This window comes from Fukomys damarensis, unplaced genomic scaffold, assembly GCF_012274545.1.
Source record: "Fukomys damarensis isolate Sample0158 unplaced genomic scaffold, DMR_v1.0_HiC HiC_scaffold_8, whole genome shotgun sequence".
Classification (NCBI taxonomy): Eukaryota; Metazoa; Chordata; class Mammalia; order Rodentia; family Bathyergidae; genus Fukomys; species Fukomys damarensis.
Genome location: NW_022900920.1, coordinates 30,776,961 through 30,789,577, shown reverse-complemented (window position 1 = coordinate 30,789,577; position 12,617 = coordinate 30,776,961). Strand labels below are relative to the sequence as shown.

Below are 12,617 nucleotides of genomic sequence, written 5' to 3'. Positions count from 1 at the left end.
ATCTTTCTAAGCAATTTCATGCGAGAATGTTTCTTTGTGATGGAAGAAGATTAAAAAATAGCAGAACTGCAGTGCAAAAACCTGGAGAACTGTAAAGTATGTGCTGCCCGATGGCCTCTATCTTTCCTCAGATCCAACAACAGTGCTCCGGGCCTCAGACAGCCAAGTCCCCTGCAGGGACTTGCACACTTGATCACAGGCAGCTAAGTTAGACAGAAATGAATATGCAGTCAGATAGAGATCAGCCCTGGAGGGAGGCAGTGCACAGGATGAAGACATCAAAATTGTGGTTGGAGGTGACTCTGAGGAGGACCAGGCTCAAGATGGAGACCCAGGGCCGGGGATTTAGCTCAGTGCTTCTGCCGCCTGCCTCGCAAGTACAAGGACCTGAGTTTGATCCCCAACACACACACACACAAAAGATGAAGACCACAGCCAGGCCTGAGCCTCCCTGGAGAGAAGCAGCAGCTCAAGGTTGTACTGTGATTAGTGCCTCCTGGTCCAGTGGGCCCAGGTAGACATGGAATGCATAGGTGCATAGGTGGAACCTTCCCTTTCCAGGAATGCCATTGTTGTTCTAGGTTACAAGGTGTAGATAAGCTAAGGTTAATGGTGCTGGCTGCACACCTTGATGCGAGCCTCACTTCCCTGTTAGATCAATAGTAGCTAAGTGAATATACTTGTAAGCCTATTGGTTGATTATAGTTTGACCCAGGTTGTACCCAAGTTGTGATTTTGCTGCTTAAGATATCCCTGGAGAAAGAACTTCCATGGCAACCCACTGCTGGCACCTCGTGTCTCTCAAGAGCTTCCTCCCAACAAACCTTTCCTACACACTCATTCCTCAACACTGGGGGATATGGGCTCCACAGCTGAATCTAACAGGCCGGGCATTATTCCCCATCACAGGAGAGTACAACAGGAGTCATGAAACACTCGGAGAAGGAAAGGCCACGTGCTGGATGCTGAGGTCGATGACTGCGTCAGAGAAAACCTGCTGTGTGTCTTGTAACTCTTTAAATTTACCTTCCTTACTTATCCAAATTCTCTTGAGAATTTAAGTTTAAACCCTATCTTAAGCTGTTACAGACACTGAGAAAATTTTTTAAAAAACATTCAAAATATATTGAAACAAACCCCTGGCTGTGATATGCTAGTGGGTTCATTTTTGCGCATCCTACCTTTCTATACTTGTCTCTCTCGTCATTTAGCTCCTTGACTTTTTTCTCATAGTCTCTGAATTGTTTCCTTTCCTCTTCTGTCCACAGAGCATCGGGTTTTGCCATGAAAGCTGGTTGCGGGATCACCTGAAGGAAGAAGGGAAGAGGGACGCCGGGCTTAACATAGCACAGTACGAGACAAGCCTGGAGTTCTGCGCCGGCTAAGCCAAAAGCCTTGCATGGGGCCATGGCCCTTCATGTTGGCAAGGACGGTAGCCTGGCCCTTTTACAGCTGCTGAGGGAGGTAGCCTGGGACCACCCAGAGCTCAGGTGCGTGCTGGTGTCTTCTCTTATCTGGCCCTGCACTGGCTCTCCAGGGACACCTGCAGGCATCAGAGACGGTGTCACTGCTCTGCATCCACAGTTACAGGCAAAGCAGTGTCCGGCCTTTGCGAATGACCCAAACTGCCGTGCCTGCATGTGCTGGTGTTTGCTTTAGTGGGAATGGAAGGCACATTTCTTATTTGCCTACACGGTATGTTTATAAGGTGCAGCAGAATTTCTAACACGGAGGCTCCTAGAGGACAAAAGTAGTAAACCTGTGAGTCTCTCCACCCCACTGCACTTCTCCGAAGGACAGCCAGGAAGCTCACCATTCTCAAAATGTCTTCCCTCTTGACTTCCAGGACGCCTCCCATCATGTCCATCAGGCCTTTTCTTCTTTCACTGGAGCCCTGGAAGAGCCAGGATCAGAGAGGGCAGCTGAGACAGGCACCCACAGGGCCGCGCTGCCTGGTATTACAAGGATGGCTCTCAGGGGCGGGGAAGGTGGCAGCAGGGTGGGAGATGGAATAGAAGGGACTCTGGGCCATGACCCGTGCCTGCTGTGGTCTTCATGTGGGGTGCAAGCGCCCCTAAAGGAAAGGCGGTGGGGGCACAGCTGGAGCGAAACTGCCTACCCGCGCCTGGATCCATCGCCGAATCTCGCGGACCACAGTCATTTCTGCTTTGGCTCTTTGCCATGTAGTGAAGTGTCTTGGGGCTGTAATCTGAGAGAGAAAATGCAGCGTCCTGCTGATATTCTTACCAAATTCAGGCCAAACTTTCCTCCCACACATCGGGAGGCAGCTAAACTGTGTTAAAGGGATGAGGGGGACAGGGCAGATTTTGCAGTCAATTTTCTATTTTAGAATGAAAATGAGATCTAAAGTGAGGGGCTGGAGAAACAGGTCTTTATTTCTCTGTTGGCTCAGAAGTCTTCCCCCACCACCGCAGAGCTTATATCGGGGGATTTGATTTAGATTAGAAGGAAGGGAAGAGCGGCCAGAGAGGTGTCCCCTAAGCCAAGTCCTGAAGGATGGAAGTTGCGGGAGGGCAAAAGCTTGAGACATTCAAAAAACTGAAGCAGGAAAACGTGAACAGGACAGAGGGAGGACAGCTGTGTGCAAGGGTTGGGCAGAGCAGGACCTGCCACAGGTCCCTCTCCTAAATGTAGGATGGATTAGAGCTAAGACAGCAGACTTGAGGCCTCAGCTGCACAGTGACAAGGTGACCACAGGGAGGGGCCCAGGCAGACCAGACCTCAGCTCTGTCCCGAGTGAGACATCAGTGGTCAAGGACTTAACCTCACAGCACCTCACGGTCCTCATGGGTGGGTGGGGGAACATCACTGCCCACCCTACAGGATGGTATAGTTATAAATGTATCCTAAGCTATCAACAGCACTTATGTGCTGGGAATTTCACAGGGGCTATAGAAATGTTTGCCATTACTTCTTGATATCACTATTAACTTTTGCCCCCAAAATATTTAAGTTGGTTTCATGTCGACAGAATTTTTGTTTGGGTATTCTTTAGGGTTTCTTTTTACTTTTAATAAATGAATTATGATCACATGTTGTTTCTTTAAGCATTATTATTATCTTTTTTTTTTTTTTGGTACCGGGGATTGAACTCAGATCCTTGTGCTTGCAAGGCAGGCAGCGGAACCGCTGAGCTAAATCCCCGGCTGTTGTCATTATTATCATCATTGCAGCTGCCTCTGTGATAACACTGTGAAGTAGTAAGAGGGCAGCTCAGCCAGCCGCCTTTACCTGGGATCTGTCCTGTCCAATGACGCCCGTCAGCGGCAGGGAACCCACGGCACGCGTGCCACAGCCGGCTCTTTGTTCCTGACCTAGGCCATCACTGGAACCCCACCGGCCTCACTCCCACAGCAGGATCCACCCTGGCGTGCAGGCACTGGGCCTCCTGGGCCAAGCAGCCCCTTCCCACACAAACTCTGAAGTGGGATTAAGCAATTCTAACTCAAACCAGCCGCCCTTGGGTGGAGTAGACAGGAAGTAGAGGTTACCAGGAAAGGCCAAAATCGCAGAGAAGTGAGCTCAGAGATGAAGGAAGAGGGCTTCTACCTGCTCCCAGGGCTCCGGATTTAGGATCCCACTTCTTCCCAAGCTTTATGTCCAAATATCCCCTGACTCTGGGATTTGGAAAAAGCCTCACTGTTGTTGGATGTTGCCTATTTCTGCAACCTGTACCTGGGAGTGCCCCTATACGGTCATCTACACGGCGGAAGCAGGAAGGGGTGGGGAGATCCTGGGAAGAGGGAAGCTAATAAGGCTGGCACTACCTCAGAATTCTCCACAGCAAGGGTCCTTTCTGGCTTCTCGCAGTCTTCAAATTCTGGTTGCCAGACTTTTTCTCCCAACTCCAGGTCTGAAATAATTTCTTTAATCCTAACATTTCTCTCCATCACCCGTGCAACTTCCAGCTCTTTTTGTTTAAAGGCAGCATCAAACTCATTATTGAAAGCAGTTTTCACCTTGTAAATGATGTCCTGAAATAGCAACAGGTTACCTGAAACACACGCTGCTACTGGCAGTGTGCCGCTTGTCACCCTTCCCTTTCCAGATCAGCCTAGGGATTATCTTTTAAGAAGGAAAGCTAATCTTCCTAGAATCATGTTTGAGTCCTTTCTTGTTTCAATAATCTGCAGTGGCCTCCGACCACGGCTGGGCTGAAGGCCACAGTGTAACTTTCATACCCTAACCATGAAGCTGTAACCCAGGGTGCAGGTGCGATGACAAATGTGGAAATGGTTGATGGGAACTTGTGGGCAGTTTGCTCTATTTTTACGTAGGTTCGAAAACAATCCATTACAAATATGTATAAAGCCATACACAGGGTGGAAGGTGGGAAGCAATTTTCCTCTGGAACCTTGTTTGGGGAGCTGTGGAGAGGAGGAAAGGACTTGGAGACGCCTCACCCTACACACATTCTTCTTCTTAAGGCCGGGTCATTCTCAAGCAGAAGGGGATGCAACTGCCATCAGAGCTCAGTCTGTGTACATCAGGCTGGAGAAAGAATCTTAACACCTAGCACCAGAATCTCTCTTGGGCTGAAGTTACCTCCTTGTAGGCTTCTTAATAAAGAAGCCAGAAATTGAGCCCCTGGACCCTGGGTCAGCAGAAGCTAACCAACAAAAGATAACTAAACTGTTAACCAAAATTTCAAGGGGTGAAGGAGAAGAAGGGATGAGGACAGGAAGCCAGAGCTGAGTAACACAGAAGGAAGCTAGAACTCAAATTGCAGACATGGCCGAAGGACTTTAAAGCACAGAACTGGCTAGCCTTAAATTTCAAACTATGTAAATCTCAGTCGCTGCATTTTCAAAAACCTTTGGTAGGGTCGTCTACATATACAGATGTGTCCAAAGCCTCACTTGTCTGGTGGACAGTGAGGTGTAGGGGCTCAGAGCCAGGCGCACCTCCCACTTTAGTCCAGACCCCAAAAATGTACAGAAACTCAAGAGGAAATTTCTCTGAGGTAAGCAGATAGATAAGCATTTACATCTTGACCTCACAAGAGGTCCAGTGATGCCTGTGAAGAGTTTCTTTGAGCTGACCAAAGACCTAAGCGGAAGAACAGTTTATGGTGTTCGCCAGTATGGAATGTTCTTTAGGAAACTTGCTATCACAGAACCCAGTCCAAGTGAATTCAAGCCACTCTTGTGTTCAAGCTCTGACTAAAGGACATGGAGCCAACCATCTGCACATTTTTCTGTGCACTTCGAAGACATTCGATGGGCACGAGGCTGCAATGGAAGCTCTTGAATGACATCTTAGAGAGAGTTTCAGAGACTGCTAAGGACAAGGAGGAAATTCACCCACTTTCAGTAAGATAATTTGGTTGATTTTCTCCTCTCTGGAATGAAGTTCCAGTTGGCTTGACAACAAGGAAGTGTCTATCCCAAAGTCAGTACTCAGACTGCCAAGCAAGTAATTGGGCAGCTTGGTGTCTGTTACTATCTTCTCTTCATCCTCCTCCTCCTCTTCCTCCTCTTTGTGGTCGTTCTTTTTCATGGAGACTGCAGACTGATCCTCTACAATTTCCTTCTGTAGCTAAACACAGAAACAGATGACATGGAAGCTACATGATAATAAGAGGTCTCCAAAGGACAATTTAATCATTTCAGCAATTATTTTAAGAGGTTAAATTGTCTTGACAACAACACAATTCAAAGTGATCCTGAAAGTGTCAATGAAGAGATTAAACCTTCAGAGACTGATACAGTATGGGTAAATCAAGATAATAAAATCTTCTTCCCTTGATACGACATAATATTTATATTTTTGTGTCAGGATGATACCTACGTGTAAATATTTTGAGTCTTTCCTGATACTTAAGCACATATCTTCTCTTAATATTTTACAAAGAACTTGTTCAGTGAGACTGGAAGGTACAGTTGGAAATTTAAGTATGCCTTTATTTTATATCCTAAAAAAAAAGAATGGATGCAAAGTTCTGGCTATAAAATACTACTCTAGAGGATGAATGTTATTTCACCTGTTTGACAGAGATTGTTATTTTTTTAAAAAAGATCTGGGATTGCTTTAGAGAAATTGTAATTTTATCAAACTACAGAAGATTCGACCTCATCTTCGGTTACTTATCTTCAAACACAATCACTAGTACTAAGGGAAGATGAAAAGGGCATATGGACAAAAATCTGTGATCAGAATATGAACAGAACCCCAAATCTCTTTTTTAAAAGCACACCCTCCGATTGGAGAGCTCACCGCTGCTGTATAGGACACAGGGTCCTTGGTTCATTTCAGGTTCCTCTATTCACCACAATATATTCTACAGATTCTTCAGATTACTAAGACATAAAGACAAATACATACAATATGTAAACGTAGCTTAAATTACATCATGCTTCAAATCTATGTGAGACCTTAAAATAAATCACCTCACTTACATAAACACACACACACACCCCACATTTAAAACCGTACTTTAAGACACTCTGCTTCAATCTTCTTTTGCTGCAGAACTCTCTTCAATTCCTTCAGTTCCTCGGCTGTGCGTGCTCTCATGGGGAAGTTCTCAACCACACATGGGATGTGGAAGCACTTGGGGGAAGAGTCAGACAAAACAAACCCAGTTTTAGCACAAGTCAGGGGGTGTGGGCATGTCCTCTCTGAATAAAATCAACCCACGTGTTATCATGCCATGACTGAGACCGACGACGAAAACCCCTAAAATACAATGGTGTGTGCTGTTATTATGGATACAAACTCCGTATAAAATACAGAGCTTTGGGAGGATCTGGAGCTGTTCGGTCCTTCCCTTTCCCCCACACACTGGCATGTTTCAGATGGTTACTCCTGGGGTGAGGGATCCGCTGTCCAGTAGATGGCTCAGGGGTTGCTAAACACCCACAGGTGTGGAACAGCCCCAGATGCACCTCTTTTGGGAAACCCTGTGCTGGAGCGACACTCAACCACGTAACCACAGGGCGACTGCACTGTATTAACCCAACGGGGTGGCATATTTGAGAGTGAAAAAGGTGCTGCGGAGAGACACAGGCATAAACTGACTTCTAGTCACACTAAAAAGGCAGTGCGTAAGACCCAGATGTCTCCGTGGAAAGAAAAGGATGCAGAGACAGCTGAAGAGGCACCAGCTGGACAGACAGGGATTCAGATACTGACACCGCTAGGTGGAATTCATGCTTTGCTGTATGTGGGTTTTCCTTAAAATACTTTTCTTTTTCTTTCCTTATTTTATGCCCTGAGACTTTCAATGGGACTTCTCACCGGCTAAGATTCTGTAGTTACCTTAAGGGCCCGACCTTTCACAGCCATGGAGTTCCAGCATTCTTCTTTGATAAGGGCAGTCAAGTATCTCTTGGCCAGGTTGTACATCTCCACATCCTTTCTTATCTTCAAGGGCAGGGATGAAGGGAAAGATACAAACAAAGTGGCCTCTCAGAAAAACCCATCTGGCGGTGGACCCCTAAATGGTCAGAGCTGGGCGTGGGGCAGGAGATTGGAGGAGAGGTCTGGGGCTCTGACTTCTGCTGGGGAGACTGATCATCCACAGAGGCCTCCTGGGGGCCCCTTCAGGCAGGGCCATGAGGACAGACGTCCCTGGGGCTGGATGGTGGATGCGATTCTCAAGACCAGGCTGGCTAACACTTCTGGGAAGAGGAACACCTGCCAAGTCTTCCCGTTTCATCAGGGAGGTTTGACCTCCATATTTTTATGTGAAAGAGGCAGGTATCCAAATGTTGACTTAATTCCTGCCAACACATGGGAAGAGCCCCGTGGTGACCTAACCTGGGAAATTTCCCTATACCGAATCCCCCATTATCAGTGTCCACAATAACAAGGATGGCCCTGTTATATTAGGGGATCAACTGGCTTTTTTCCATTTAGAAACAAAACTGTTACTTCAGTTAGTTGTATCTCCTCCTATCACTGAATGTGTAAATAATTAAGTAGTCTCAGGTTAACATTTCGCTGGATAACCTGGTCCCAAAGTGAAACCCAATAACCCTTAGTCCTTAGGGTTCTTCAGAAACTGCGTTTCACTTTGTTGGCAGGGTTATTAGAGGACCTGCTAAGGACAGTATCTCTCGTATTTCAACCACTTAACAGTTTACTCCGAGAGTCACTCGGACAGGGGTCATATCAACCAGCTGATTTCTGTATTGAGTAAATTTGATAAAATTATCATTTTTATATTTCCTGTTATAAAATTAATTTTTAAAATATGCATTATTGGTCATTCTGTATGTAAATAATTGGCCTGGTAAGTGGTTAAAATGCTCCCACTATTAAAAAAATTTTTAAGAATTTTATCGTCTGATGAAATGACTTTAATGCGCACTTTATCTCTCTTGCCCCTGAGCCGCTAAGCCGAAGGCAGATACAGCTGCTCTGGATATCAGTTTCCGGCAGCTCCTCCAGACTCAGTGCCCAGTGCCACATCCAGACGCCCACGACCAAGCTCTGGCCTCATCTGTACACCGAGAGCCTGGCTGGGGCTGGCTTGGAGCCGTCTCCTCTGGGGTCCCTGGCTGGTAGGTCCACTAGCCCCCCTGGATGGGCGCTCTTCCCCCCACGTGCTCAGAGCCAGCTGGGCCCACAAAGCCTCCTGCCAGGCACCGTTCTCCCGTGGGTCACTGTCCAAAGCTGGGCTCTCCTCAAAAGCCAGAGCTCAGGAAAGACAGACAGCATGAGGAAAACTAACACAGGCAGAGCTTTTCTCTTGCCTGAGCGCTTATGACTTTCGCTGTGACTGCATGGCGTTTCAGGGAAATGTTCCCATACTTTTGCCACCTCCTCTCCACTTTGATCGTGAAGCCTTTCCAGTTCCTCAAGATCCAGGCAAAACTCTTGATGGTCTAACTTTGCAATATCATCCACCTTTTCATTCTCTTCCATCATAGTCAGAACCTGAAGTTTGAAATAAGAAAGGAAGATAACAAGCAAAGAGCCAGACTCTTAAGAAGTGGTTTCCTTAGATTCTTTAGACAGAAATCAATGAAAAATGGATGTCCTGTGGATCTAAAGGTACAACTGGGTAAGAATTAGATTATAGGCTTATTGTGGTTATTGAACTTTTAAGGTTTGAGCTTTAAAAATTTAAACTCATTCATATAACAACAACAAAAAATCAACAAAGATGTATTAGCTCACCTCGAGCTGATTTTAAAATTCAAATGGAAAAATAAATGTGCATTAAAGAGTCAACATTCTTTTGAAAAAGGAGAAGAAAGGGAGAATTATTCTCAAGAGACAAAAACATAAAGCTATGATAATTTAAAAAATTGGTAGTAGCTCAGGAAAAGATTAATACTGAAACTCAGAACAGAGGATCCAGAAGCAATCTGTATACCTGGGGATCTGGGAATCGACCAGGGAAAGGGGGTCTATTCAGTCAGGAAGCTTTGAAAAAAATGGGTTAGATTTATGTCCCATACCATTTGTAAAAATATGGGCAGGGGATGTAGCTCAGTGCTGCCACCGCCTGCCTCTCAAGTGAGTTCAATGCCCAGTATCAAAAACAAACCATTTACAAAAGTAAATTACTGGAGTTACTGAAGGAGTAGCAGAAGTAAACATGTGAGACTTCAGAAGGCTTTTTTGTTTTGTGTTTGAGACAGCCTTGCTACGTTTCCTAGGCTTATCTCAAACCCCTGGGCTCAAGGAATTCTCCCACCTCAGCCTCCTGAGTAGCTGGGACTATAGGTGTGCGTCACCACACCTGACTTTTGAAAGAGCTTTTAAAGTCAGACACAAAATGCAAAAGCTGTACAGAAAGGGATCGGTACACCTGCATAATTTTAGAATTTTACACTCAAAAAAGCACATTAGAGAAAGTCTAGATAAGACAGAAACATTTTTGCAGGTTGAGACACATATTTTTGAAGAAAAGATAAAATAGCAACTTTATGCAGTTCACTCCAACAATAAGAACAACCCCCAGATTTGCCCAAGGGGCACCTCCAGGCTGCCTTCCCTTTCCACCTTTGGGACCAGGCAGGCCACAGAGGAGCAAGGCACGGAGGATGGCATGTTCTCCAGCAGCCCCGCCTCTGAGTGACACTGAGGAGCAAAGCAGCTGCTAACCCGAACCCCCAGGGCCAGGGGGCGCAGTCCTCACCCCAGTGCCATGCTTTTGAGTTTGTTAGCACAGGGTAATCATCATGCATTAAATATAAATTTAAAATAAAGATAAAGAACTTCCACAATCTGGAAGAAAAGACAAGGAACCGGATGGCAAAACTGGCAAAGGATATGCACATAGAATTCACAGGAGAGGAAACACAAAAAGTCTTTAGGGTTATGTGAAGGTGCTGAACCTGCTTAATAATCAGGAAAATAAAAACAAAGGGGAGGAAATTACCAAAGCAAAATTTAAGTACATCTTCTTGAAGTGAAAGGCAGTTTTCCTATTTTGAGGGCCATCCAATGTGTGACACATGAAGGAGGAAAAAACAATCCAGGGTCGTGGTAGGAAACAAGTGACACATTCATGTGGAAAGCTGAAGAGAAGAACTTTTGGAAAAGCTTTGGCAGGGTAAGGAAAACCAGCAGGGTATGACAGTGTCTTACCCATGAGGCCACAGGGAGGAAGCTGGGGATGAGGATCCTGACAACAGTCTCCCGCCCTCTGATCTCCTGCACTTGCCACTTCCCAAGCCGAAGCCAGAAAGCAAGAGTCTACTATTGTTGTCCATAAAGGACAGGCTTCTGGGGCCCAGGGCACCGGGGAAAGGGTGAGGGTGCGACTTCACAGCGCTCCAAGGACACCCATCAAACACAATGAGATGCATAATTGAAGCTTCGGAACATCAGAGAGAAGGAGACAGCCTTTGAGTTTCTAGAGATAAAAATCTGCCTACCTACAAAGAGCTGGGAATCAGAAAGGCATTTGGATTCTCTAAAGCAGACACTTTAAGCCAGTAGACAATGGGCCTTTCAAAATTCTAAGGGGAAATCACTGTATTCCTGGGCAAACCATCAAAGGAATGTGAGAACAGGATGAAGACATGTTAAGAAGTGTACCTCCCCTATATATGCACTTGACGGCAGAGCCAAAGCTTGCAAGCTCTCTGGGCCAGGCTCCATTCCCACCGGATTACCTCTGAATGGCATCCTAGAAGTACAACTCTGTCTAAAGGATGTTCCCAAACACAGGCCACTGTGGCAGTCTTATTAAGGGAGCTACTGGAGGAAGCAGGCCACAAAAACAAAACCATACAGAACCCAGGAGATGGGGCTCAGACTCGGGGTTGGGGAGCAGATGGAAAGGTGCCCAGGAAGATGGACAAGAGAAGGCCCTAGGGAAAAATCATATGCTTGGCATTGACAGCGAGGTGCTTATACTGAAGATGGATGATGGAAAGCTCCAGAAAGGAGGTCACTAAAGAAAGAAAACAAAACAAAATTGCTGACAGATTGACTACCTCAGGAATCTGACTGTATTGAAAAGACTGTTCTATCATTTGGAGATTGTGAGTAGGCAAGGGACATGTAGAAAGGTGTAATCCAAAAATCACTAACTCCAAGAAAAATACAGATGTAAAACTGACAAAAGAGGTTAGGGTCTGGCTGGGGAGATAGGTGTGACCCATTAATTACGAGATCCCAGAACACATACACAGAACAGTTCCCAAAGCCCTGCATGTGTGTGGGCTTCTCACAAGAACTCCAGCAGATTTTCCATAGGATGGCCTGGACCTGATGTCAGCCTGAGGCATGGGATCCCAGCACCGCTTCTCAGGACCCAGACGTAGAAGTTCTCCCAGTTTCTGAGAGATTTGGCAGTATGAAAGAAGAGGTGAGCCATGAAGAGCTTGCTATCATGGTTTTCCCTTCTAAGAGCCCACCTTGCTTTCTCTAGGGTGTTTTTTACCTTGCTTTTTCCTCATTTACTTGGCCCAAGTTCCCTCTGCTGAGCCAGTTTCTCCCTCACTCTTCACTTTTACTTTTTCAAATACACTTTGCCTCTGCTTTTTGCTCATTTTGTTTACTTCTTTGAAGTGAGAAGAACCTGGAATCCAACTGCAGAAGGAGAGGTGAGTGACCCAGGACCTGGTAACATGTATTTGGTGAGCCACTTTTAGAAGGTGCTACCTGATAACAAAACTGTAATTATAATATACCTGTAGCTCCTAGCTGAAGGACATTTACATTTACATAATGCCAGAGTGCATACTGAGTATGTATTTATCTATGTTATGGGCGGGTAATAAAAGAACCTATCGATCAATTTTTGCACACCAGCTACAGTTAGTGTCAGAAACAGCAGTGTTTAGAAAGGCGAAGACAAAGAGCCAAAAGAAAAAAAAAAAAGGGAAACAGTTCCTTCAGGTGGTACAGGAATCAGAACAGTAGGACAAGAGCTGCTTTTAAAACATTATTTTTAATTATGCATTTCAGTATTGAAACAGTTACTTTTGAATTCATAAAGTCAGACTGAAGTCTCGAACTAAAAGGAGGAAGTTAGGAAGTTTTTACTGGAAATATTAAGAAGAAAACAGCTCAGGGCCGGGAATTTGGCTCAATGGTTCCACCGCCTGCCTCACAAGCACAAGGGTCCAAGTTCAATCCCTGGTACCAAAAAAAAAAAAAAAAAAAAAAAAAAAAAAAAAAAACAAAAA

The 12,617-nt window shown here is 45.5% G+C and overlaps 1 protein-coding gene across 1 annotated transcript in view; it reads right to left on the bottom strand.

The window, feature by feature from the left end:
* Positions 1 to 12,617, bottom strand: part of Cfap43 (cilia and flagella associated protein 43) — an 86,386-nt gene that overhangs the window by 19,970 nt on the left and 53,799 nt on the right. Inside the window, exons 20-27 of the mRNA XM_033761245.1 lie at positions 8,779 to 8,904; positions 7,282 to 7,386; positions 6,457 to 6,573; positions 5,329 to 5,559; positions 3,789 to 3,995; positions 2,120 to 2,209; positions 1,814 to 1,894; positions 1,182 to 1,307 (exon numbers count right to left, since the gene is read on the bottom strand). Coding sequence (XP_033617136.1) covers positions 1,182 to 1,307; positions 1,814 to 1,894; positions 2,120 to 2,209; positions 3,789 to 3,995; positions 5,329 to 5,559; positions 6,457 to 6,573; positions 7,282 to 7,386; positions 8,779 to 8,904 — 1,083 coding nt within the window. The remainder of the gene's footprint in view (positions 1 to 1,181; positions 1,308 to 1,813; positions 1,895 to 2,119; positions 2,210 to 3,788; positions 3,996 to 5,328; positions 5,560 to 6,456; positions 6,574 to 7,281; positions 7,387 to 8,778; positions 8,905 to 12,617) is intronic.